A 25736-nucleotide genomic window follows, 5' to 3' on the forward strand; every position below is an offset into this window, starting at 1 on the left:
TAGACTAGGAATAGGGAAGGGGGCAGGAGAGTTCCAGAGTCAGTCACCTGATGACAGAAGGCATGGATCCACATACTATAGGGATCCCTATTAGGCCAAGTTTGTTAGAACCTTTGCTATTTTGCAAAGGTTTGGGGATTTAGCTGTGTTATTTCATGGAGTCATTTGAAGAACATGCTTTAGGCTATCAGTGTTTGTAACAAACTTCTAAAACATAATACATATACAAGTCTTTTCGCCAACTGGCATGGAATCAGGAAGGGCTATCAAGGTGTAAATAAATGACAAGTTTTACAAACATGTTTAGTAGGACACAATAAATATACAGAATATATGTGAGGAGAAACACCTGCTCAGCTTCTATAGTTTTAAAAACACATGCTTTTTGAAGAATGCAAAGACAATTTTTACTGCCTTGCCAATTTTTATTACATTGTATCTTATAATTTGGTTTCTCCAAAATAAAAAGATGTTTATTAACATCTTTAAAAGTGTGCTATTTTGATTATTCCAGATAAATACTGGAAACGAATTTATAAACATCTGTCAGGCTTATTAAATTTACATCAGTGCCCAATTCCAATTTTCTAAATACTGTACAAAAGATGGACGTAACAGTGCTCTCTGCAGCTGCCTATTCTAGATGTTTTGCATTAACACATGAGTGCTAATGGAGTCAATAAGTTCATAATGCCTGAGTCACATAATGCTTATTGCTCCAGTGAGAAAGAACCCTAAGTATGAAAACTTATTTTAAAACTGGGGAGAAGAGGTTCTATAAATTGAGAAGATCATGTGCCTTAAGATCCAAGATGTCTGGAGCTGCATCGTAATAACTACCACTTACAGACTATCATAAGGCACCAAGAGTGTTATAAATGACACTTCTGTTACAATAATCCTACAAATTAGGGATTACTTCCATCATTTTGTCACTGAACTATCCAAGTTGTAGAGAGGTTGGGGTACCCAAAATCACACAGCTTCTAAAAGGTGAAGCTGGAATATGAACATGGGTCTGACTTGAACCCTTTTGTGCTCTCACTTGCATCATGCTGGTGGCTGAAACCATGGGTTTGGAAGAGATTCCCCCAGGGAAGCATGAAGCAGTGATTCGTAACCCTGTTTTGAATTGAATAAAAGTTATTGTTGCTGTGAGAAATATCCATACATGAAACACTTAAAATTTTACACATACACACACACACACAAAAACCCTCCTTAAGTCTATCCATCAATTCTCTAGTGAATCATTCACCCCAGGAAAAGAGAAATACACCCCTGGGTAGAGAAATAGAAACATTTCAAGAACAAGAGAGGAACAGTGTCCCAGAAAGGAAACAGGAGGAAAAGAATTAAAAATAACAACAACTAGAGTTATAGAAGTCAAGATTGGAGAGAATTTCAAAAAAGGAAATTAAAATGAGGACCACAAAGAGTCCATTGTGTTTAATCAATGGGAAGTCAGAATCTTTACTGTAATTGAATGAGGTGAGGAAATTAAGACAAGAACAAGCTCCTTAGATGGCAAGCAGGTGTCATTTGAAGTGCTGAGTGTGATAGGTTATTAATGGCTGCCTGGAATAATGGGTTACAAGAAGGTTCTGATTGGGAAAGGTATTGGGATTAACCAGCAAAGGGTAAAAAGTAGAAAATATGTATACCAACAATTTGCCAACCTGTGTAGACAATTCTTTTGAGTAACTGTGTGTGAAGGGAAGAAAAGAAATAGGAAATTAGCTAAAAGGGACACAGGGCTGAGGAACAGTTTTTTCCTTTGTTTTTGTGGGAAAGTGAGAAAGATTTGAAAATGTTTGCAAACTGACAGAAAACTTAGCTAAGAGAAAAAGAAACAGGTTGTAGGGGCGCCTGGGTGGCTCAGTCGTTGAGCGTCTGCCTTCAGCTCAGGTCATGATCCCAGGGTCCTGGGATCGAGCCCCACATCGGGCTCCCTGCTCCGCGGGAAGCCGGCTTCTCCCTCTCCCACTCCCCCTGCTTGTGTTCCCTCTCTCGCTGTGTCTCTCTCTGTCAAATAAATAAATCACATCTTAAAAAAAAAAAAAAAAGAAACAGCTTGTAAAGCAAAATAAATATGTAAGAGAACACAAAGGAAGTGGCATCAGAGAATAAGGGTCAGGAGCTGGGGCATCATTTTGTCTGAGAAGAGGAGAAAGTGAGGGTAGATACAGATACATTAGGATATTAAGAGGCAGAAAATGGAGGTATTCCATGCCCTAAATCTCAAGGGACTCTGAAGTTTGCTGGGCATGTGATGGGTGTGGGAAGAGTAAGGCTGAGTGTTTACTTATTCAGTTAACATTTGTTAAGCACATCCAGGGTGCCAGGCATTCTTTGGGTACTAGGAATATAGTGAATAAAACCAAGTCCCTGCTATCATTCTTCTTGGGAGAGATAAGACTCTAAGAGAATGTTTATAAAGAATGTGGCAGGTGGTGATAACAGCTAAGAAGCAAAATATACGAGGATAAGGAGGCTATAAGAGCCATTCGGTGGGAGGGTACCCTTTTATAGGGTGGTCACAGAAGGACTGTCCAACCAGAGGAAAAGGGGAAAAAGGAACAGCAAGTGGAGTGCCCAGTAAGGCGGAGATAGGGTGTTCAAGTAACTGCCAGATTTGCAGACAGATTGAATGGGGGGGGCAGTGTGAGAAAAAAGAAGAGTCAGGAATGACTCCAAGGTTTGCCTAGGACAACTAAAGGAATGGAGATATCATTTCCTGATGGGGAAAGGCTGCGAGAGGAGCAGCTTTGGAGAGCAGAGGCTCAGGAACTGGTTTCAGACATGTTAAGTCTGAGAGGTCCATGAAACACCCATGTGGAGATGTTGAGTAGAAAGTTGGATATACAAGACTAGAATTCACAGAAGTCCAGGATAGACGCATAAATTTGGGAGCCTTTGAGATATAGATAATATATAAAACCGTGAAATTATATGAGATCACCTACTGAGTAAATGAAAATAAGGAAGAAAATAAGCCCAAGGACTGAGCCTTCGAGCATTCCAACATGTACAGACCATGAAGAAGAAAAAGAACTAACAAGGCTGGGGAGAGGCCAATGAGGTAGGAGGAGAACCTTGAAAGTTATATAAGCCGAGAAAGTGGCTTCAAGAAGGGAGCGATCAAGTGTGTTGAATATAGTCCAGTAAAATTTGAACTGAACCCTGACTACTAAATTTGTCATGGTGAAGATAATCAGTGACCCTGACAAAAATGTTTCCAGCAGAGTGGTAGAGATGAACGCCTTGTTAGATTCAAGAGAGAATGAGAAAACAGTACTTTGGTGACTGTGGACAACTCTTTCTATGAGGTTTGCTGTGTAGGGCAGTGGTAGTAAACAAATGCAATGGTGTCTGGGAAAAAGTATGGGGTCAAGGATGCTGCTGTTGTTGTTGTTTAAGATGGAAGATATGGCTTCATTTTATGCCAATAGAATTATCCAGGAAGGAGAAAAAAATCACTGATATGGGATTGGGAGGCAATGGCAAGAACAATGCCTTGAGCAAGGCAGAGAGATTAATTAGCTCAATTGCACAAGTGAGGGGACAATTGATCCCTTGTAACAGGAGGAGAGGAGGGTACAGAGGTGAGTAGATTATCAGATCTGGTGGCGGGAGTGTATGGAAGCTGTATTCTGATTGCTTCTATTTTCTCAGGGAATTAGGAAACAAGGTTATCAACAAAGTTAAGTGGGAAGGAGATGCTGGAGGATTTAGGAGCAAGAAAAAGTTTGCAATAGCTAAGAAACAGTGACTGGATTATGAACATCGATTGGGGGCCTGGGCAGCATGATGGATCCTCATGAGATTAGTAGTGTGAATTTAAAATGAAACCAGTTAACGGAGTTGTTTTTGTCCTCCTTCATTCTATGATATGGGTGCAGGTGCAGAGTAGAGGGTGAGTTGTATTTTACTAGGCTTGGGTTTCCCCAGGCCAGGTAAGAGAGAGGAAGAAGGGCATTTGCAGGTGTATTTAAGAGTGTGATTAAAGTGACACACTACGACATCCCATGTATTAAGGAGGAAAGTGAGGATATGGGAGGCGTGTAGGTAGTGGTCTCCATTTCTCTGTTAGATGTATTTTTTGTTCTTCCACATTACTTTGTGACATACCTACTGAACTGTATTTAATAAGTTCAATTGTACAAATATTTTTGTAAATTAGTAGAATGTATGATGTGTTGATCTGTGGCTATAGGTTTTACCAGCACTGTTTTAACAGTTTCTTTAAACATGCTTTTATTTTATTTTAGTTATTTTATCTTTCTATCTCTTTAGACTTAATTGTAGGAATATGGTCTCAAAAACAAAGGATAGCAATAATAAAGATGTCATCTATATTTATTCAGTAAGGACTCGAAAATCATTGAAGTATAGAGTAATTACACAAAATATTTGCCTAAAGTACTACTCAAGATTTTCTTATAATTCTTAGTGCCTTTAGACATTGTTCATGACAAGCTACCATAGAATTTGTATGAATCACCCATTTCCTACATTTTCTATAACAAGGATAAATAGACTTTACCAACCAAGTCACAAGACTTTAAGTGTTACGGTGGCTATGCAAACAAGGCACTGTGGACATGCTGGAGAAAGAAATATGGCCCTTTGAGCACTCAGGGACTCCCAGCAGGATGGACTGACCAAAGTTTAAAACTTCACTTTTACTCTATCAAAGGGAATGACATCTTATTTTGACCAAATCAAGGCTCAGGTAGACCCAGCAGTCAAAACCTGTGGCTCAGCCTCCAAAGAGACCCTTAGCCCTCACGACATCCCTGCAATTGCTCCAGGCTCCTGACATCTAGCACAGTCTTGCCCAGTTATCCCCTCAGCCTGCCGCCCCCCTGCCCATTCCTTGTCAAAAGCCCATCCGATATTACACTAGATGTTAACTGACTAGAATTTATATAAAAACATGAAACATGCCAAAAGAAAAAGAAAAACAAAATCCCGTCCAGACTTTAAGGCTGTCACAAAGATTTGTCTGGTTTCCCACAGCATATGGGAAGTTTATTTCTTAATATCCACAGATTGTTTTCTTAATTCCTTTACGATGTTACACTCTGACTAAAATCACAGCTATCAGTATCTTTTCTCCCCTATTAAACGGTATGCTCCTTGAACAGCTAACATTTAACCATGCTGTTACAAGATACGAGGCACTAGGCTGTTCGCTTTGCGCACATTAGTGGGTACAATTATTAGCCCATTTTACAGTTGTCGAAACTGAGACAGAAAGAGCTTGAGTGACTTACCCAAGATCACACAACTATTAAGTAGAAATACTGAGATATAAATTCAGGTCTGTCAGATTCCAGAGCCTATGCTTTTTAATTCTTATGCTCAACTGCACCTTGGACAGTGGAAGGTAAACAATAAATATTTGGCTTAAAAAATTCACCCTTATATGAATTTTCATTCGATCAACCTACTAAATTCTAGGCACTGTGGTGGTGCCAGAAAACACAAGGAAAATTATGTTATGGGCTCTTCAACAGGGAACCCACTGTTACAGACAACTGAGAAGTGCAGACATCTCCAGATCCCCATACTTTACTGGGCTTTTTCTTCCCACATGACTGAAAGGTCTGCGACAAAGGCTCAAATTGTGAAAACTAGTTATAGTGCTCTCTTGTCACTGCAATAAAATTGATTTTATTAAAAAATAAGCCACCTATTTTAACATTATATGGTTGTACAGTTACTGATGCTGGGACCGAATTAGATACTGTAATGCACTCTTCAAGAGCATATTGAATACACTTCATTTCTTCTGTAACATAAATGTTCTCAGTTGAGACAGGGAACGTAACTTAGCATTTTCAGAGCCACTGGCTAAATTACCTCTATTGATGAGGCTCGGCAGGTTCTTTCTGAATGATTCTAAATAACTGCCAAGGGATAAAAGATAAGTGTTCCATGGGCTGTAGCCACAGCATGCTTAGAGCCTACTGGGGAGAGAATAAAACACAAGCTCCTGTGCATGAATGGTTCTATGTTCTATCTGGAGCATGGCTGACTGACCATTCCTGAAATTGTATAAATGAAAGGAAGGAGGCCAAGGTAGACATTTGTATTAATAATTGGCATGCACAAAGTAAATTAGGCTATCCCATCAGGTCCTTCCTAAAGGAGTGGAAAGGCAGTCCAAGCCTCCAGAAATAATGTCTGTTAAAGCAATCTTTTCAAAGCTTTTGACAAACTGCAAACCTCAGCCATTTATTTTTTTCTCATCGAAAGGAGAGTTCAGGGAGAAGTTTCAGTCCAGTTCACACATGTGTACACACACACACACACACACACACACACACATAATGTATAGGTGTATGAAGCATGAACTAGGACATCAGAGTTACGTAGCATTGTCTTTATTCACAAAGGAAGTCAAGGGACCTGGTTCTGTGATTAACCAGAGGGAGGATTTTTCACCAATGTCAGAGGGCAGGTGGAGTGCAGTTCGAGGTTCCTTTAGCTCCTGTGTATATTCCCACATGTGCAATCTGTAGTACAGTGGAATCTGGTCCCCTTATTTGTACAGTCAAGTTGAGACTGCAGGCAGGAACAGCAAGAGCCATCCCAATCAGAAGAGAGAAGTCCAGAAATTCAATCAAACCATAATTAAGATTTCCAATTTGTTGAAGAAAACAATAAATTTGAAACCTTTTTGCTTTCTGATCCTAGAGATAAAGTTTAACCTGCCTATTTCCTGGTGTAGGAATTTCCCAGTTTTCTAAATTCTTCTTTTCAACATTTCCCCTTCATGAAGAGCCCATAGTAGGGAAAGAATGGTGAGAAATAGTAAGCCATTCAATAATGCTATAGAATCATGTTTTCTTCTAACCTCGTAGAAAAAAAAATGAATCTGTTTGACCACAATATCCTTTACATCAAAAATATGTATCACTCAATCTTGTGTCATTTCATAATAAATTTTTATTTTTACTTGCACAAATATTAACCATGTCTAAGTAAGATTTGAAACCAAAAGAGCAATCAAAGTTTATAAATAATGCCAAGTCATTCAAATAGTTGAACTCAATTCAATAATAAATAGATTCCCAAACTTTCTCTTAACCTATTTTCATTTAAATTGGGGTAAAACATAAGATTTAACTCAAGTAATTAAGGAGTAATATTACTTAAAAGTAGGAAATAAATTTCCTTCATGGTGTTATTCTATTTCTTAACCACACAAGCGTTTAAAAAACAAGAATGTAAAAGTTTATGGCTGATTAAAACCTGAAAGACATTATTACCTAAAAGCCCTTATTTTTCTTAAGAAACTGAAACCTCCATGTGCAGAAACAGAATGCACATGACTAATTCATCTTAAGCACTGCTCAAGAAATACACTTGATGTGGCTTGTGCCAGGATGATGAGAACACAATAAACTGTGAAAAATGTCATTTCTGGAAACTTATTTGGCTAGCGCTCAGCAAAAGACCAATCTTTGTAACAGATGTGACATGATGACTTTGATGAATTGAACTTATTAAAATATGGAGCATTTTAGAAGATATTCCCTTAAAACTGAATTAATTAAGATAGAATATACTGCATACCATTATTCATACATCCATTTTCATCACTGCAGAATAGTTCTGTGTCAATGAGATGAAATCTTCCTTCAAATACCTGCTTGGGGTCCACTTTTAGTTCTCTAAGTTAAAAACTGAAGAGGAAACTTGGACTTACTCTCTGAGGTTTCCACCAGCTAGAATTCTATAATTTTTGTATTTTATGCACCCTGAAACTTTCCATGTTTGAAGATAAAAATCTCAGGAAAAGATCCCTCTTCTAAAAAAAGTTTTTTTTCTACTTAGCAGAAAAGTCTGAGCTACAAGGCATTCTGACTAAAGAGTCAGTAACTTGGTCAATCGCTACAGACGTATCATTTTTCAATTTGTTAGAAAGAAATTAAAAGCCCATAGATACAAATATCAGAACTTAATACTCTACTATGGGGCTTTAGGGTCCCATAACATATATATTTGGATGTTAGACAAGGAGCTGGTTTTATATAAGTGCACATATTCATATTTCTGGGCTTCATATAATGCCCTTAATGGATCATGCCAAACCACATTTAGCTAATTTTGGTTATAGTTTAAAAGTAAGAAGTTTGAAGATCTGTAATTTAGGAATCTATTTAGATACCATTCTTGGTATCCTAAGGCATTTAAAAGGCTAGCCAGCACAGAGTGAGACAAGGTGAGAACAAATATGTAACAAAAGACATGTCATTTTTAAGAGATTGATCATGTTGATTTTAAGAGTAAGCCACCTGCTGTAGCTACTGTCAGCAAGCAAAAGCAAGATATAGCAAAGAAACATTTCATACTTAAAATGATGCTGACTTCCAGTCCCCAAAAAGAAACATTCTCATATGAACTGTCTGCTTTGACTGTTATCAAAACTCTTCTTAAAAAGAATGCTTATATTGTCCATGGCGTCTAATTTACTGACTATATAATAAGGGTATTATAAATCACCGAAAGTACTAAAATAGTTTACAACTTAGCAGTCATTGTACTTTAGGGTAATAGACTGAGTTCCTGCTTCTACAGAGAGATAAGACAGGTCAATTTTCACTAATAATTTACAGTGAATGAAAGCATTCTTATTTACTCAATTTTTAACAGAACAGAAGTCTAGTAGATGATCAAGGTGCTTTAGTTACTAGAGTTTCCAGAAAGTATTGGAAGTTCTAAAAATGAAAGAAATTGCCTACTCTTTAATGACAAAATGAAAGCTTCCCCCTCCTCACAAATAGGAGGAGTTTCTCAATCCAAATTCATTTGCCTTGTGGTTTTGATTAAATATATACACTTCAGAAACTTCATGTTACAGAGAATGTACAATTTTTGTAGTGAGATTCTTACAAATTATGATATTTGATATGAGGTCAAACAATCTTCTTTTTTGTTCAAAATGTTCCAACGATCTGAAATTGCCATCAGTTTATGTTCTGCAAAGTCTCTTTTCCTAAAGTCTATTAATATCACCAAACTAAAGATAAAATAAAGACTTTTCCCTCCCTCTAAACAGGGGAGTTAATGCCTATGAGAAAATAACATTTTTAACAAATAAAACCCAGGGGATCTAATCGGCCAAAGGAATAAATCCTCATCCTTCGTGCAACTTTCAAACTGGTAAACAATATGGGAATTCAAAAATCACTCCTTTTCAACTCATGCCATATAATGTACAAAGTAAGGTTTTATGTAATGGCCATGCCAGATCCACTTTGCAGTCAGACATGAGAATTCAATGGTTAGAGGTTTAACTTTAATATGCAAAATAGAGGGTTGGGCGGAAATGGAGGGGGGTGCACCAGGATAAATAACCCACACAACTGGAAGTAGAAGTTCAGGTCATTTCCTATCTGAGGATACACAGGGCATATTTGGAGAACAGTCAGACTACCTGAAAGGAAACCACAAGCCGATTAGTTCCACTCCAAGGGACGGTTTTTAAAAACCCGTTCTTATTCTTTACCATTGATTGAATGTCTAAATGGAAGGCTACATATGGTGAAAGATATATACATTCAGTCATTACAACAGAAGGGCGATAAATTATTCGGGGTGCCTGCAGAGAACTCTGTAATCCACTCTTTCCATTTTCACTCTCACCTGTGAAAAAGCCTGAAACTGTATGCCAATTGGTTGTTAATAATGTGCTCTGGAAAGGAGCAAGTTGAAATTGTTCCCAAAACTGCAAATCAAGAGACAAAGTATGTGTGTCTACTACTGTTGAACAAAATTATATATCAGAACAAAAGACCGTGTCTGCAGTACAGGACTAAAGTATGCTTTCATGTGTCCTATAAAATCCAAAGCTCTGGGGAGCACAAAGCTCTGGAGTGCTTATATTTCTACTCCCAGAAGAATATCCTAACATAGATGTAGCTAACGGAAGCCTCCAAAAGGAAGTTTGTGATATGAAATTTAAAATAATTGTTTTTTAAATTTGTAGTTTCCAGATTGAGTTTCTACTGTGCCTGCCAAACATTCTCCTTCTTTTTCTGTGGGTTAGCTACACAAATATGGATTTCATTTGTTTATTAAGAAAAGGAAGTGGTGATTCAGCCACTTTGTATAGATGCCCTAGTGTTCCTGTTTCTGTTCTTCCACAGGACACTGTAAGAGGTGACAGGTCAAAAGCTAAGAGGAAGGGAGAGCACGGGGCGGGGGGGCGGGGGGCAGTGATTAGGAAGAGCGAGCTCCTTGCATCTCTGGCTTGGTCTGCAGCCTAGGCTGCCTCCCTCAGACCTACTGACTCACCTCAGTGCCTGGCCAACCCCTGCTGATCCATTTTTGTCCTTTTCCTCAGTCTGGATGGGCTCTGGGCAGCAGAAGTGCTATTACCAAATACTCTCTCTTTTACTCTCATTAGGTTCCAAATGCCAGTTTTCCAGGAATCTTTCATCCTCAAATGTGTCAAGTAGGAGAGACTCTCTTCTTGTCTTTCTCTAAAAAGTTTGTGGATCTGTATTTATTTGCTACAGGAACATCAAATATAAACATTCCAAAGCTTAGTGGTGTCCACATACCACTTATGAGCCATGTGTCACAAGTATGTCACTCCCTTTCTCTGAGCCCCACTTGGAGCTGGTAAGTAAAACAGAGCAATGCTAGCAGTCCTGTCTACTTCACAGGGTTGTAGCATCAAATGATCTACATGAAAGGGCTTTTGATCACTAACTTCCAATTAAATGTATTACATAATAATTAGCCAAGAATGCTTGCAAATGAAGGATGCATATATATTTACACATCACAGGCAAAGTTATAGGGCTATGCATATGGAATATGAAAGATGAATCAACTAAAGGGACAAAGAGGAAGGAGGAAGGATTTACAGAGAAGGGAGAAGACAGAAATAAAGGACAAGTATGAAGGTAAATGTGCGTATTTAGCAGGGATCTGAAGAAGTATGGCTTGAAGAGGTGCTTATTTGAAAACATCACTATGATGATTAATTTTGTGTCAGTGTAGCTAGCCTATAGTGCCTGGTTGTTTGGTCAAACCCTAGTCTAGATGTTGCTGTGAAGTTATTTTATAGATATGATTGACATTTACAATCAACTGACTTTAAGTTAAGCAAGTTGTCCTTGATTATATGGGTGGGCTTTGTCCAATCATCTGAGGACCTTAAGAGCAAAAAACTGGGGCTTCCCAGAGAAGAAGTAATTTTGCCTCAAGACTGTAACATAGAAACCCTGTCTCAGTTTCCAGTCTGCTGGTCTGCCCAAAGATTTCAGACTTACCAGGTCCTACAATTATGTGGCCAATTCCCTAAAATAAATCTCTGTCTGATAAATATTCTATTGCTTCTTTTTCTCTGGAGAACCTTGACTGATACAATCACCAAAGACATTTTTATTAGAAAACACAGTGGATTCTTTTCAGCCTTTATCTTGTTTGCCATTTTGCTGGAGCATCACTCTAGCCATGCCAGCAATACAGAGTAGAAAGAGTATAGCCCCAAGTGAATGATCATTTTTGGTCACAATGAGAAGAGTTTGGTATCTTCTAAAATCATAACTACTTCCATTTAGATATCATACCAATAACTCAAACTCAAAATACTCAACACTGACATCTTTTTCCTCCATTAAATATTCCATTTTTGAGCTGCTGCTCCCACGGTGTCCTATTCTGTCTCCACTGCAGAATCATCCTTCACTTTTCCTCTGGTTCACGCCTCATATTCATTCTATAAATACTATAACTCTTCTTTGGTAACTTCTCTCATATGAAGCCCATCTTAGATTTTCTTCATGTTTCCTCCAGTAGCTACCCTGCAAATTACTCTCAGATCAATCATTCTAAATAAGCTTTCATTTATTGCTTACCAACTGCCTATAGCTTTTCCTATTAAAATTGAAAACCCATATACTGCTAAGTCTAGCATTCAAGGCTCTCCGTGTGGAATCCTGACCAGTCCTTCCAGAAGAACCTCGACTACTTCTATCAAGAGCCAACTACTCCAGACACCTTTGCCTCTCCAATGGCTCATTACCACCTCTTAGGCCCCCTTCTCTTTCTCCAGCAATCCAATTATTCCCCATCTTTCAAGTCTCAGCTCAAGTTCCAATTTTCCTAGCCATTTTTAATAGAATTTCTTCATTCAGAACTAGTGCTGTGACTATCTGGCTCATTCATTTGGCATTTAAGTATAAAGTGACTTGTATGGTTCATAAATAGTAAACAGAGGTGAAGACTAGTCTCTTCAACCAAATTAGAAGCTGTCTGAGACTGGGACTATATTTTTATTTTTATTTTTTGTTTGTTTTTTTTTTAAGGTATCTTTTATTTTTTAAATTTTTTTATTATGTTATGTTAATCACCATACGTTACATCATTAGTTTTTGATGTAGTGTTCCATGATTCATTGTTTGACTATATTTTTAAAATAATTTAAGGGACAAAAGAAGGCTAGGAGGGATGGAGGGAGAAACTAAATGAGAGACCTTCATTTGTACTCATAGCTGTGAGTTACAACTTGGCACTGCGTGTATCTTCCATCCAAATGCTATATTTCCCATTGTGGGAATAATCAAAAGAGACATTTTAATAACATGTGCTGTCCTAAGGATACATGAGTTTTCCATTTGTGGTTGATTTATATTATACCCATTTTACCCCCTCTGGGCAAAATGGCTGATAGGTATAGACCATAGTCAGGGAACAAAGTGATGTTAATTAATGTGCTTGGGGATGCTCTGAAAAGCAGCACCAAGGCTTTTTGTATTGGTAAACACAGTGCACGCTTTTCAGTCTTCAGCCTATTTGCCAGTTTGCAGTATCTAACACTGTTCACCACTCTCTTCATTTTAAAACTTTTCCCTTTTCTCCCTTGATTGTAGTATGTACTGATTCTCCCTCCATCTCCTTAAGCACTCTGTTCTTTAAGGGCTCCAATTTTTCCACCTATTTCTTAAATGACTAACTCTAAAGGAGAGTGGGGGAGGGTCTCATCTTCATGAGTTGAATAGCCTGATAACTTCAATCACTTCAACAACCAGCTATTTTTTCCTACAACCACTTCATTATTCCTAAAGCTCTCACTCCAGCTCAAACCTCTCCCCTGAGTGGAATAACAACATAGCCAACTGGCTACTGGATGCTTCCATCTGGATGTCCCATATGCACCTATAACTTTCCATCGGACCAAACCTCCTCTGCCTTCTTTATTCCCTGTCCCAGTGGCCTGCACTATTATTGCCCAGAGCAAGACCTGAGAATCACCTCTCTCTCCTCCTCACCCCTACATCTCGTCATAAATTTCTGCCATTTCTACCTCATTAATAGCCCCTGAATCTATCCCAGTTTCTACTTCTCTCCAGGCCACTCTATTTCTCACCTAAATAACTGCAACAGTACCTTAATCATCTCTCACTTCCTTTTTGTCCTCTTGTCCTTTAGCAAGAAGGAACTTCCTAAAATGTTCATCTGACCATGCCTCCCTACTTCTTAAATCCTTCAGACTTTGTATACTCTCAGGGTAATGACAGCATGGCCTGCATGGTCCTTCACAGCCTTATCCACTCCAATCTCTGTTCTCTTGATTTATGGCCCTGAACTTTACATTTCAACCTGTTTAAAATGCAATTTCCCCCAAATGCCATTCTGTCTTGTGCCTCAAAGCCTTTGAAAATGCTAGCCTCCCTGAAAACATTGCATTACTTAAATTTTCCACATCAACCACTCCTTGACTTATCATAGATCCAGAGGTATCCCTGATCCCCTCCCCACCCAAATCTGGGTTATTTACCCCTCTTGTATTGTACCTGGACATAACTGGAGCATACTTCTTCTCACATAGTATTGCTATATTTTTGTTTTGTTTCTACTAAACTCTTAAGTTCCTTGAAGACTGTAGCTTATCTTGTTATTTTTATCACCACCATATCTAGCAGGGGGCATGGCATATATTAGGTACTCAATATGAGTTTGATGAATGTATCAGTGATAAACAGCACTATATTTTAAACAACTGTATTAGCTAATTATTAATAACCCTTTAAAGTATCTCCTGACTCTATATCCTGATTCCATCCTTTATTCCTTTCCTTGACCATAAAGAAATACTTTCTAATAAAAAATTCTGCAGAAATAAAAGCTAGAGTTGTATATGTATTTCTGAGGCTGAAATTATTAGCAAGTAAGAAAATAAGAAAAAGCTTTATTTCATTTAACCCTAAGCAAATCTCAAGAAAGCATGGGGGGACCTGTGAAAATAAAAAAGGCATTAAAAATAGCATTCGTAATGATTTTTTAAAAATCATTTAAAAATCATATGAACATTTAGGTAACCTCAGACACTTTAGATTCATGACTTGATGTCTTTTAATCTCACCAAAGCAGGAACTAAAGTTCATTTGACATCTAGATAAGGGAATTCTTTCTATATTATAGTCTAGGACTCTATTCAAATCAAACAGGTCACTTAGTCAACTGAGGCCAAATGTAGGCCATCTTCATGATGTCGACATAATCAGAAATTAAGCAGGAGCTACCCTTTTTAAAGAGGAAATCATAGCATTTTAAATAGCTAGTTTGGAAGAACGGGGACATTGAGGACTTCTCTGTAATCACATGCTCCACAAAGATTATTGAGTGTATAGACATTCACGAGGAAACAATGAGGTACCCTTCAATCACTTGTTTGACCTTGTTCAAAGTGCTAACATTCAAAATGAGTCCCAACTGCTTTCTAACAGCACTTTATTTTAGAGTGGCTTTTTGACCAGACCTAGTTATTGCCCCACAAATCCACGATTGCAGAGGTCATATAACTACCTCCCCAGTTTGTCCAAGAAGCCATCTGCAAGCCTACAGAGACAGACAGTCCTAGGAATTCAGCAACATGAGTCTCTGGTCACAAGAAAGTCAAACAGGAAAGAGTGATGTGACACCCCATTTGTGTGTAAACTGGATATTTGAAAGGTTTGCAGTATCCAATCAGCAACCGACAGCAAAAACTTTAAAAGCAAAAAAAAGTTGTTTACTTTTTAATAATTCTGACTGTCTTGTGCTATTCTGTTTTTTATTTTTTAATATAAAAAGAAACACTCTTTTAGCTCTCTCTTCTTTCATCTACCAAGTATCTTTGGGAGAGAGAGGATCCACATCTAAACTCTTTGGTTTTAATCATCTGTTGCCCACCAAAGAGTGACAGTTGCTTACTTTTCAAACCTTCTAAGAGTTGCTTTAAGAGCATTAGTCATTTTTTTCATAAAAGCATTACTAAACATTAAGCTTTCACCTGAAACAATTGGGAATAGGAAACAAGAGAGACAACCAGAATTGTTCCTAGTTGAGGAAGTTACCCTGAACCCAGTACTGTTGTAGACACAAGGTAATGAAGTCACTCAGTGGCATGAGAGACAGTACAGAGAGGAAAGAAAAAGCCATAACAGAGTCTGATTGTGCTTAAAGATTTTGCAAGTGCTTAAAGTTAAAAAGCCCTCATTATCATTGATGTTACGAAGTAACCTGGTCAGGGCTGGGGCTCATGACCTGGCATTAATACCCCACTCTTCTTATAAACCAATCCCCAACTTAAAAAAAAAAAACAACTTCTCCGTTTTACTTTTTTTTTCTGTTCAAGGATTCTAGTGATAATAGTTTTTTTTTTTTTAAAGATTGTATTTATTTATTTATTTGAGAGAGAGAGTTTGTGTTGGGGGATGAGCAGAGGGGAAGGGAAAGGGAGAGGGAAAGAATCTCAAGCACACTGCATGCTGAGCTGAGGCTGGATCCCATGACCTTGAGATCATGACTGGAAGCAAAACCAAGAGTTGGATGCTCAACCTACTGAATCACCCAGGTGCTCCATTCTAGTGATAATAATTTTGATGAATATTTTTCTTCTGTAAAATGTTACAATAAGACAGAGGTTACATTATTACCCAAGTGACATACCTATGTACATCTCTCTGAGGATTTCTGGCTCTTTCTATTCCTTTTTTTTTTTCTTTCTATTTCCTAAGGAATTCTCTCCAGAAAGGGCAGCAGAGATTGGCTGTTCACCAAATGTGTTTACCTTTCCTTCTGAGCCCACAGCTACATTTCTTGATCTTTCTTGCAGTTATGTGTGAAGATGGAAGTTGACTCTTGCCAAAAGAATGTGGTCAAAAGTGATACAAACCATAAAACCCTGTACTTCAAGTGCTGGCCAAAGAAAATCCCTCTATCTAACCTTTCACTCTCTTTCCTATTTTTCTAATCTGATGGCTGCATATCTATGCTCAGGGTAACTTTAGAACACTCGGATGAAAGATAAGCAGTCTCCATCACTCTGGGTCCCTGAAAGATTGTCCCTCATCGTGTATAAGAAATAAATGTATATTGTGGTAAACTACTAACATCTCAGGGTCTGTCTGTTATAATAAGTACAGTTTTTCTAAAACAGATGGCATCTAGAAATAGACCAGTAGAAAAAATAACGTTGCAAAGGAAAACATTGTCAATATTTTTGTATGTCTATTTCCTCCTCTCCCCCTCTTTTTAAATTTTAACACCCTTATTTACCTCAATTTGAGGGTCTTTACCCATTATCTTGCCCTTTTCAAGAATTCCAAAGTTCTGCTTAACCTGGCACAAATCCACATAAACAATATGAGAGGGAGCATTGAAATAAATTGCCACTGAGTGCAGTTCCCTCTTCAAACATGGCAGCTTGAATCACTCAAAACAGAAGACAAAAAAGACACTGGGGAATCTATTCTATGTAAGAATTATAGTTATATCCTCTTTTTCTACCTTTTGTTCCAAGAGACAAACCTGTGTTCAGTGTCCCAAAATGAACTACCCATCTGTGATAGCCTATGGTCATTCTATTATAGCCCTGTCCCCAAATGGCCTTTAGATGCAAACTAATTCTCCAGGCTTGTTTTGTCTGTTTCTTTGGTTTGTTATGGTGACTATATCTGAATTTTATCTAGCCATCCTAGTAAATTGCAGTGATTCTGCTTCCTATAAGATAAATGGTTTGCTCTATCAACAATAATGCTCTATTTTTATAGAAAAAAACTAAGCCACTACACATCCACAAGCATTCTCTTTGAGCCCAAATAGAAATAAAAATGTGCTAATAATTAAGCAGGACTATAACAAAGAAGAAATTAAAGGAAAATTTGCTGAAATACTCCAAGACAATTTTGTATTTAATTTTCTTCACTCAGAGGCAAAGCTCATTATCACCACACATTAGATGTGAATTAGATGATTTATAAGCTTGTCTTGAGTAACCTGCAGTATGAAAGAGCACATGAAAGATGGGAGATCTACAGATAACTAAGAAAAGCTTAATAGGAACTGCAGGTAACAGAGGGTAGGATAAGACACAACAAAGAAGGTATTTGCAAAGAAAGTGGTAAATCTTAAACCTTACTTGCCTGAAAAACATCTTACAGAAATATGGGGGGGGTGGGCTTTGAAGAGAGATAGAGATGGCATGGGTTCAAATTTTGGTTCTGCTTCCTGCTAAATGTGAGTGCTTGGGCAAAATTACTTGACCTGCCCAACCCTCAGTTTCTTAGTCTGTAAAATGGGTATAATAAATCTCTAGTTCACGGTCCTGGTATGAGAATTGGTCTGTAAAGTGACACGTGGTAGGAAGTTTACCATAAACTGTAATTATTAGCATATCTGGAAAAGATTTACTATTGACTTAAAAGTCATATTGTTTTTTTACAATATGAAGTAAAGATAGCAGAGTTTTTCATCTAAAATTTCCTCAGAGATTTCTTTTCCTAATTCATCTACCACACTGGCAGAAATAGCATTGTAAGCTTAACTTGGCTAAGTCTGCTTCATTCATCTGTCAACAAGATTCTGGACTTCAAATTGAGTTGACAATTGCTGAAGGTAGATGGGACAGAACAGGCTGCACAAGAGCGTCGTATTTCACACCTCAGAGGGTTCTATGCTACCAACAATAACATCATATCTCTGTCAGTCAAGCACAATTATACGGCTTGATAGACTGATACAAATAAAAAGCCAGTTAAAACAGGTCTCCTGACTCTTTTCTGTTATAGGACTCATTTGAATCTGCTACCTATGAATATTAGAATAGCATCTCCTTTGAGGACAAAGGACAGAGAAACCACATCCCCTACTGATTCTAAAAAGGGTCCAAAATAGTGCAAAATTTGCTACTTTGAAAACTTGAAGTCACTTTGTAAATTTAATCTTACTTTTTGCTTCTTATTGAAACATGAATGTATTTTTAAGACATCCAGAATAGAAGGTACAATTTCATGCCATAGGCAATCAGGTAACACAACGGTCAGGCAAATCATCCTAGCAAACATATTCGTGATATCCGAGCTAGGCGATCAAAGCACTTTCATGGATTCCTTTAGAGCACTGTTTTAATACATGTTACCTTTATGAAAAAGAAAATAGAAAAAAGTACCTGATGTTCATGTAAAAGTAAATTATGTTATCATAAAATTACTCCATTGTAGCCTTTTATAATAGAGACTCCTATGGTAGTGATATCTTTTTTAATCTTTTTTTAAAAGATTTTATTTATTTATTTGACAGAGAGAGAATGAGAGATAGAGAGCACGAGAGGGAAGAGGGTCTGAGGGAGAAGCAGACTCCCCGCCAAGCAGGGAGCCCGACGCGGGACTCGACCCCGGGACTCCAGGACCATGACCCGAGCCGAAGGCAGTCGCTCAACCAACTGAGCCACCCAGGCGCCCCGCAATATCTTTTTATCAAAATGGGTAACTGAGTTATAAGCTGAATAGATTCTTCCTAAAGGGCAAATTGATATGTGGGATCTAATTCAAGTTGTATTTCAAGCTTTAAATTATAAATGATCTCAATATGCAAGACATAGAAACTGACAGAGAAAAAACACTTTAGCCACACACAATTCTAGTGTAATGTATCCAAGTTCTCCAAAATACATCACATGAAGATGTAAATGTAAGGTTGCTAAATTAAATTTTATCATTATGCTTTTTCAAAAAATTTTACTTCAGGGTATTATTTCAGAAAGGCAATGAAAAAGGTGACTCTTAGTGGCAAAAGAGATCTGTTACTGTCCCTCAGGTCAATCAATCTTTTATTTGTTTGTTTCATAAGTGCGTGAATGCTGTTTTTTACACTACTGAGCACATTTCACAAGTGAAAGTGAATGACAAGAAAATACACACCAGGACACCAGGTTATACTTCATAATCTTTCTGTACATGCGAAACCATGGGACCACAGAAGCTCATGGCTAGAAGGAGCTGGAGGAATTTACTTTTGCCAAGGATTCTGGCACAGGCTCTGTGCCATGGATTGCTCACCAAAAGCAAGACCATGGACCTTCTCAGACTACCTTTGTGCTTTACACTGAATTTACAGGATGGAGGCAAGGGCAACTGCCATTAAATGGCAGCATAAGCTTTAATATTTCATCCAACTTCTTATTTATGAAGATAGTTAAATATATTTTTTTAAAAATACAAAATTAGGAAAATAAAATTTCTCTAAAAATAAAATTACAGAAACTTAAGATTTCAGTTCAGGGAAAAGAAATGGAAGGGGAAAATACACATAAAATTAAATGATGCTAAAACTAGGATGAGTATGGTCACTTCAAATTATAATTGTCAATAATTAGATATTATACCTCAATAAATATATCATTGGTAAAGCTATTTAATCATAATAATGCCACTGTTCATTTATTTTTATTCAGATGCAAGAAATATAATGGAAATATTTTATAACTCTAAAGTTAAATTTGAAAAAAGGCAAATACTTCTTGAAAATCATATATAAGGGTTTAGAAATTAGAGGCTCAAGAGGATTTCATTATAAGGTATTTCACCCATAAGGGTTCCCATGATATGGGGTCCCAAGTACCATAAGACTCCATTGTATTAGAAGAGATAACATGATCAATACATATTTTTCCTCTTTTTCACAATCAATGGTTCTTCATCTTTCCAAATGTGAGTGACTTCAATTATTTTTTAGTCAGTATTATTAAACTCATTTATTAAGTTATTCATTTATTATTAAATTATTAAAATTATTAAATTATAAACTCAATTATTATTAAAACTCATAATTATACCTTATTTCTTGGGTTTGATGCAGTTTGCTAAACATTATAACTTCTTCAAAACGTTGTCAAGTTGGGACAGTATGAATGCTCATTTTATAGATTAGCCGCTTTATATTTTTTAGACATGTTTTTATTATATATAATTACTTATATCGAGGAATATGATTTGACCATAGCCTGACAAACCTGTGTGACAAAGACCAATGTTGTAATACATTCATAATTCATAAAGGATAGAGATAGTGTGGTAAGTGGAAAGGGTTTAAAATCAGACACATCTAAATAATTCCAACTTTGTAAACCCTCTCTAGAGGTGCAACTATTGATAATTAACCTCTATGAGTCTTTTCCTCACTGAGCAATGGGAATGTTAACACTAGGATTTATGTGAGACAAAAATGAAAGTACGTGTGTGAAGTGCCTAGAATATTACTTGCCATACAGACATATGTCATTATATTACATTTCACATTATTGGGCTTCACAGCTATCGTGGGTTTTTTTTAATTACAAATTAAAGGTTTGTGGCAACCCTGCATCAAGCAAGTCCATAGGAACCACTTTCTAACAGCATTTGCTCACTTTGTGTCTCTGTGTCACATTTTGGTAATTCTCACAATATTTCAAACTTTTTTATTATTATTATATCTGTTATGGATCTGTGATCAGTGATTATGACTCACTGAAATCTTAGATGATGGTTAGCATTTTTAGCAATAAAGTATTTTTTAATTAAGGCAGGTACCTTTTGTTTTGTTTTGTTTTTGGACATAATGCTATTACACACTTAAGACACTACAGTATAATGTAAACATAACTTTTATAAGCATTGTGTTATTCACTTTATTGCAGTAGTCTGGAACCGAACCCACAATATCTCCCAGGTATGCCTGTACTCAGGGCTTAAACGTATTAGTTCTATTTTCTTTTTATATAATAAGAAAGGAAAGAACAATTAAATCTTTAGTGGAGAACCTGGAATAATAGATGGCCCCAAGAAAGGAGGGTGTGTGTGGCTGCTGAAACTTCTGAAGGGCCAAAGAGGAAATACTAGAACCCGGACTGTCACCATACAGCAAAAGCAAGATTTAACTACCTCTTGGCATGTCTAATACTTACATCCACCAACAAAAGCCTGGAACACTCTATACTGGCTGTAATTCCCAGAGTTTCCTCTGGGTAGTAATGGTTTCCTTCTAGTTTTAAAAACAGAGGCTCACATATGAAGCCAAAGAATAAGGCTCCTAGACCTGGGCCATGCCATCTGCCTAGCATTAAGCAGGAGCTGAAAGTCAGTTACAGAAGCAAAGACACTTCTAACATGATTTATGTTCCACCCTTGAACGTGGCAGGAAGACTGCAAAAGATATTTGGAAGCCAATGCTTCCTTTGAATAAAGTAAACGAGTATATGTTAAGCCCCTCTCCCCGGACCATGCTGGCCTGTCAGATAAGTTGCCAATGTGGAGTCTTTGAACCCTGGAGCAAACTGGCTATTCGGGATGAGAAAATATCTCAAGGCCAATGATCATTGCTACCGTAAACGTACAGTGGACAATGCAAACACTGGGGTCAGACAACAGATATCCAGGATATTATTACTCAAAAACACATCTAGCTCAAAGCTGACAAGATAATCTGTTCCTGTGAGTGCAAAGCAGGCTGGAATGCTGCAGCTCTGACCTACTCAAGGAAAGAAAAAAGAAAGTGCAACTCTCCAAGGGCTCCATCTCATGTTTTTTATGCAGGCAAACTCCAACAGACTTCAAAGGGAGTGTTGCCTAAGGAGGGAGTACCGGACCAAGCCCATGGGGGGTATCATTTCCATGATCATGTTGCCATCTACATTTGGTGGACTGGCAAATGCAAATATTTCAGATACAAGTTTAAACAGATGAAAAAAGAAGTGCAAAATAGCTTGGGGATTTGCTTGCAAGAGAAACCTCAGAATTCCAGGAAAAGATTTAATATCAGGAGCTTCATAAGTTATTCCAAAAGTCCCAGGAGAGTAACTGGCTGTGATAGTATTAAAAATAAAGTTGGTTTTTTTTAAATTGACACGTTTTGCACTTCAACACATCCAAAACAGTGTACCAGAAAAATAATTTCACAACGTTAAATACTCTTCAAAGGTCAGTAACATTTTTCTAATTGAAATATAGACTATATTTTGATGCCTTAACAAAGTTTTAACATACGTGATCCCGATTAAGGTACATGAACCCAAATGCAACAAAAATACTTACGGGAGGACCTGTGGGGTGGGGGTGGGGTGGAGAGAATAAGAGAAAGGGGGAGATGAATTAGTGAAGATGCAAAATATTAAGATTAAATATAAGATGAAAGCATTGTCATAATCATTAGCAAAATACAAGATGATGAAGTCATCTAGAATTCAATGAATCTTAATCTTTTTTTTCAGTTCATGGACAACTTTGATACCATATCAGAAAAGTGCATTTACATCTATCTGCACACAAAAATTTACATAAAATTTCAGTAAATGTTCAGATTCCCTGAGGCCTGTCTATGAATTACTGAGAGGTTCATCTTAAGATGGCCTATGTATACTTAAAAATTTAGATAAAACATGAATCAGGAGGATCTTTGGTTGTTTATGATAGCCCAGTTAGACAGAATTGATATATAACTTTTCTTGAGTTTGGTAAAATGGTTCAATGAGAAATGTACCCATTATTTGTTCTAAGAATGTTTTTTCATTCAGTAGCATTATCAATATATAAAAGACTAAACCCTGATATTTATATTTCTTTAAAACTTTGTATTCTCATCAAAACACAGGAAAAGTCTAGAAAATTTCAATATATCCGCACTGTATACGCAATTAAAACACAAGTTTTAGTAGCTAATAAGTTAGGAACTGACTTTTTAATTTTTCTATAAAACTTCACATCAGTACAAAATTTTTACTTTTTTTCCCCCAATCCTTTGTATTTCTTTTGACAAAGATCAAGTCACCGATTATTTGATTCCACTAATGTTTCATTATTTCTTATTCCTTAAAACACATTTAAACCATCCTCTAATATAAAACTTTGTAAGGTGAAAGGGATACCTATACAAGTATCCAATTATTTAGATTAAATGAGGTTTAAAGGTAACTTTTAAGAACACTCTTAAGGGAATTAAGCAAGTATACTGCCCAAATTATTGAATTTTCATAAATTCCTTTTACTTTGACATCTTCCTTTTTTTTTCAAAAAAGGAAATGAGACAAAAAAACAAAAACACAACAAATCAATCTGCTGCTCTTTTTGGTAGGTTAGTATTTCTACTACTTCAACACTTAGAAATTGGTTGTTTTTAACACTGATAAATACTTATTAAAAAATACTGGAGAAGAGCATTTCTTAGCACACTAGAATGAAATCTTAAATTACCTTTTCAAAGTAAAGAAAAAAACTCAAATAAAAAAAAATTTTTTGAAACCAAATGTCCAAATGAGTGTGTGCACTTACTGTCTTGCTTGTTTTATAAAGTCTAAGACTCCAAAAATGTAAATGACCACGTGAAGTCTTATCAGGCCATCAATTCTTCCTTGCAAGGTAAGAGGAAGATACATATAGAGATTTGGCCTGAAAGCCAAAACTCACTGAAGTGGGCATCAGGACAATTGGTCCTGTTTCAAATTCTGCTCATAAAATATTGCGTGGCCTTGGCCGAATTACCTGACCGCTCTGGGGCCTCATTTCCTCAACTACAAAATGAAAATGCTGGATTGATTACTGAGGCTGCTGTCACCACTAAAATTCTAGGGTTATACAAGAGGAATAAAAATTCCAAATTTTGAAATGAATGAGAGTAAAAGCATGACAAAATTGTACCAGTTGGATAAAATAACAATAAAGCTTTCCAAGACATGTGCCCCAGTGTCCCAAAGCAGATGTTTTCATAAAGATCCTGCATTTGCTATCTGTGGAGACGGAAGCATGGGTGTATTGCCACATTGCGTGCAGCTGAGAAACCCTCCACTGTATGCACAAAGGACGAACTTAACCTGACACAGTAAATAACCCAAAACTGGGTGCCAGTAGTTATCAAACATAACAAATCAACAATATTTTCCAAACTTCTACCTACAGTTTGATGGAAATAAGAAGATTAAAAAAAATTCTAGGTCTAGCAGAGGCGATTTAAACACACAAGCTTACGTGCAACCTCCAGCAAGACAATATAATCATTAATTAGGAGGAACAGATGCAGGAATCTAACCAAAACATTAGTGACGTGGAGCAGCTGAAAGAGAGACTTACCAGATTCTCCCCTTCGGCCTCTCTTACCTCGTTTCCCTGGAGGGCCTAAAATACAAAGAATAATTTTTTGAACATGGTTTAATATTTTGTTTCCTGTTCCAAAATGGCTAGTAAATAATTTCTACGTATTTTATCACTGTTTTTAACTAACAACTTCAAGAAAGGGACCAGATATTTGTAAAGGCCAGCATTATCCTATCAGCATAACTCTTAAGCCTCATTTAATTATAAAACCTACACCAGATGTCTAATCATCTAGCATTACTTAAGAATGCTAAACATTTAGAATTTTTATTCATCCTGCCTGGATAACATTAATAAAGAAAGACTTCAATTGCAAATTGGTGGTGTTGAGATTTCATGTTTCTTAGGAAAATTTTTTTTCTAAAGGTTGCAGTATATTAATAATTAAAAGCACCAAGTACAAATGACTATAGTTTCTCTTCAGTCAGGTCCATCGTGATGCCCTTAAAAATACTTAGTTGGCAGTTAATTAAATGTATATATTCATAATGGAAATAATCCTTACAATATTTCTATTTTATTAAATTTGGGAATTTTCATATATTGGAATTTCTCTAATTGAGAACCAGCTGAGTTAAAATCATACTCTTTTAATTGGAAAGTGTTTAGGTACTAACAATAGGTCTCATTTTTCTAAGGAGCTGGCTCATTATTGTCAGTCAGTAAATATTTAATCTTTATGATGATCCCACTTTGAAAGTGGAAGAAAAAAATTTTTTTCCCAGTGAACTGCCTATAAAGACCACCAAGCTAGTATGTATCAGACTTAACACAGGATTCTAGACATTCATAGCTTTCCAGCCATTATTCTCAATTATATAATTTCTGCCCTCATTTCTTTGAGTAGGAATAGTTCCCACTGAATTATGGTTCAGGCAAATAGAAGAGAATAATTAGCCCACAATGAGAATTAAGGTTTTATAACATTTGCTGGAAGAAAGAGGCCAAGGAAAATACAGACCCTCCTGGCTTTAAGAATGACCTTCTAAGTTGGACTGATGACTTCCAAAGTCTAGAAAGTTCAAGACACAAGCAGCACAGGCCTTAGCAGCCAGCCGGCTCTCAACATGATCCTGAGCTACGAACTTCCACATGGAAACACTATCATGAGAAGAGAAACGTCAGTGGGCCAGTTAGTTTCCCCTCAAGCCTTTACACAGAATAAGTGTGGCTATCTGTGTTTTATAAGAGATTAAAAACAATCAAGCAATAAAATTGACTGAAAATGTTAGGAGAATTTTTGCAGCAGAGTCCAAAATTGTTATTCAAAATTTCAGATTTCTCTCTGTATTCTGGAATAAAGATAAATTTCTTTCTTTCTTT

The 25736-nt window shown here is 36.9% G+C and overlaps 1 protein-coding gene across 1 annotated transcript in view; it reads right to left on the reverse strand.

Moving 5' to 3' along the window:
• Positions 1-25736, reverse strand: part of COL25A1 (collagen type XXV alpha 1 chain) — a 459511-nt gene that overhangs the window by 191794 nt on the left and 241981 nt on the right. The window contains exons 3-4 of the mRNA XM_073892101.1: positions 24390-24434; positions 22362-22369 (exon numbers count right to left, since the gene is read on the reverse strand). Of these exons, the coding sequence (XP_073748202.1) occupies positions 22362-22369; positions 24390-24434 (53 nt within the window). The remainder of the gene's footprint in view (positions 1-22361; positions 22370-24389; positions 24435-25736) is intronic.

The sequence above is a fragment of the Callorhinus ursinus genome, unplaced genomic scaffold (assembly GCF_003265705.2).
Source record: "Callorhinus ursinus isolate GAN/ISIS: 27379988/994484 unplaced genomic scaffold, GSC_fseal_2.0 scaffold4, whole genome shotgun sequence".
Lineage (NCBI taxonomy): Eukaryota > Metazoa > Chordata > Mammalia > Carnivora > Otariidae > Callorhinus > Callorhinus ursinus.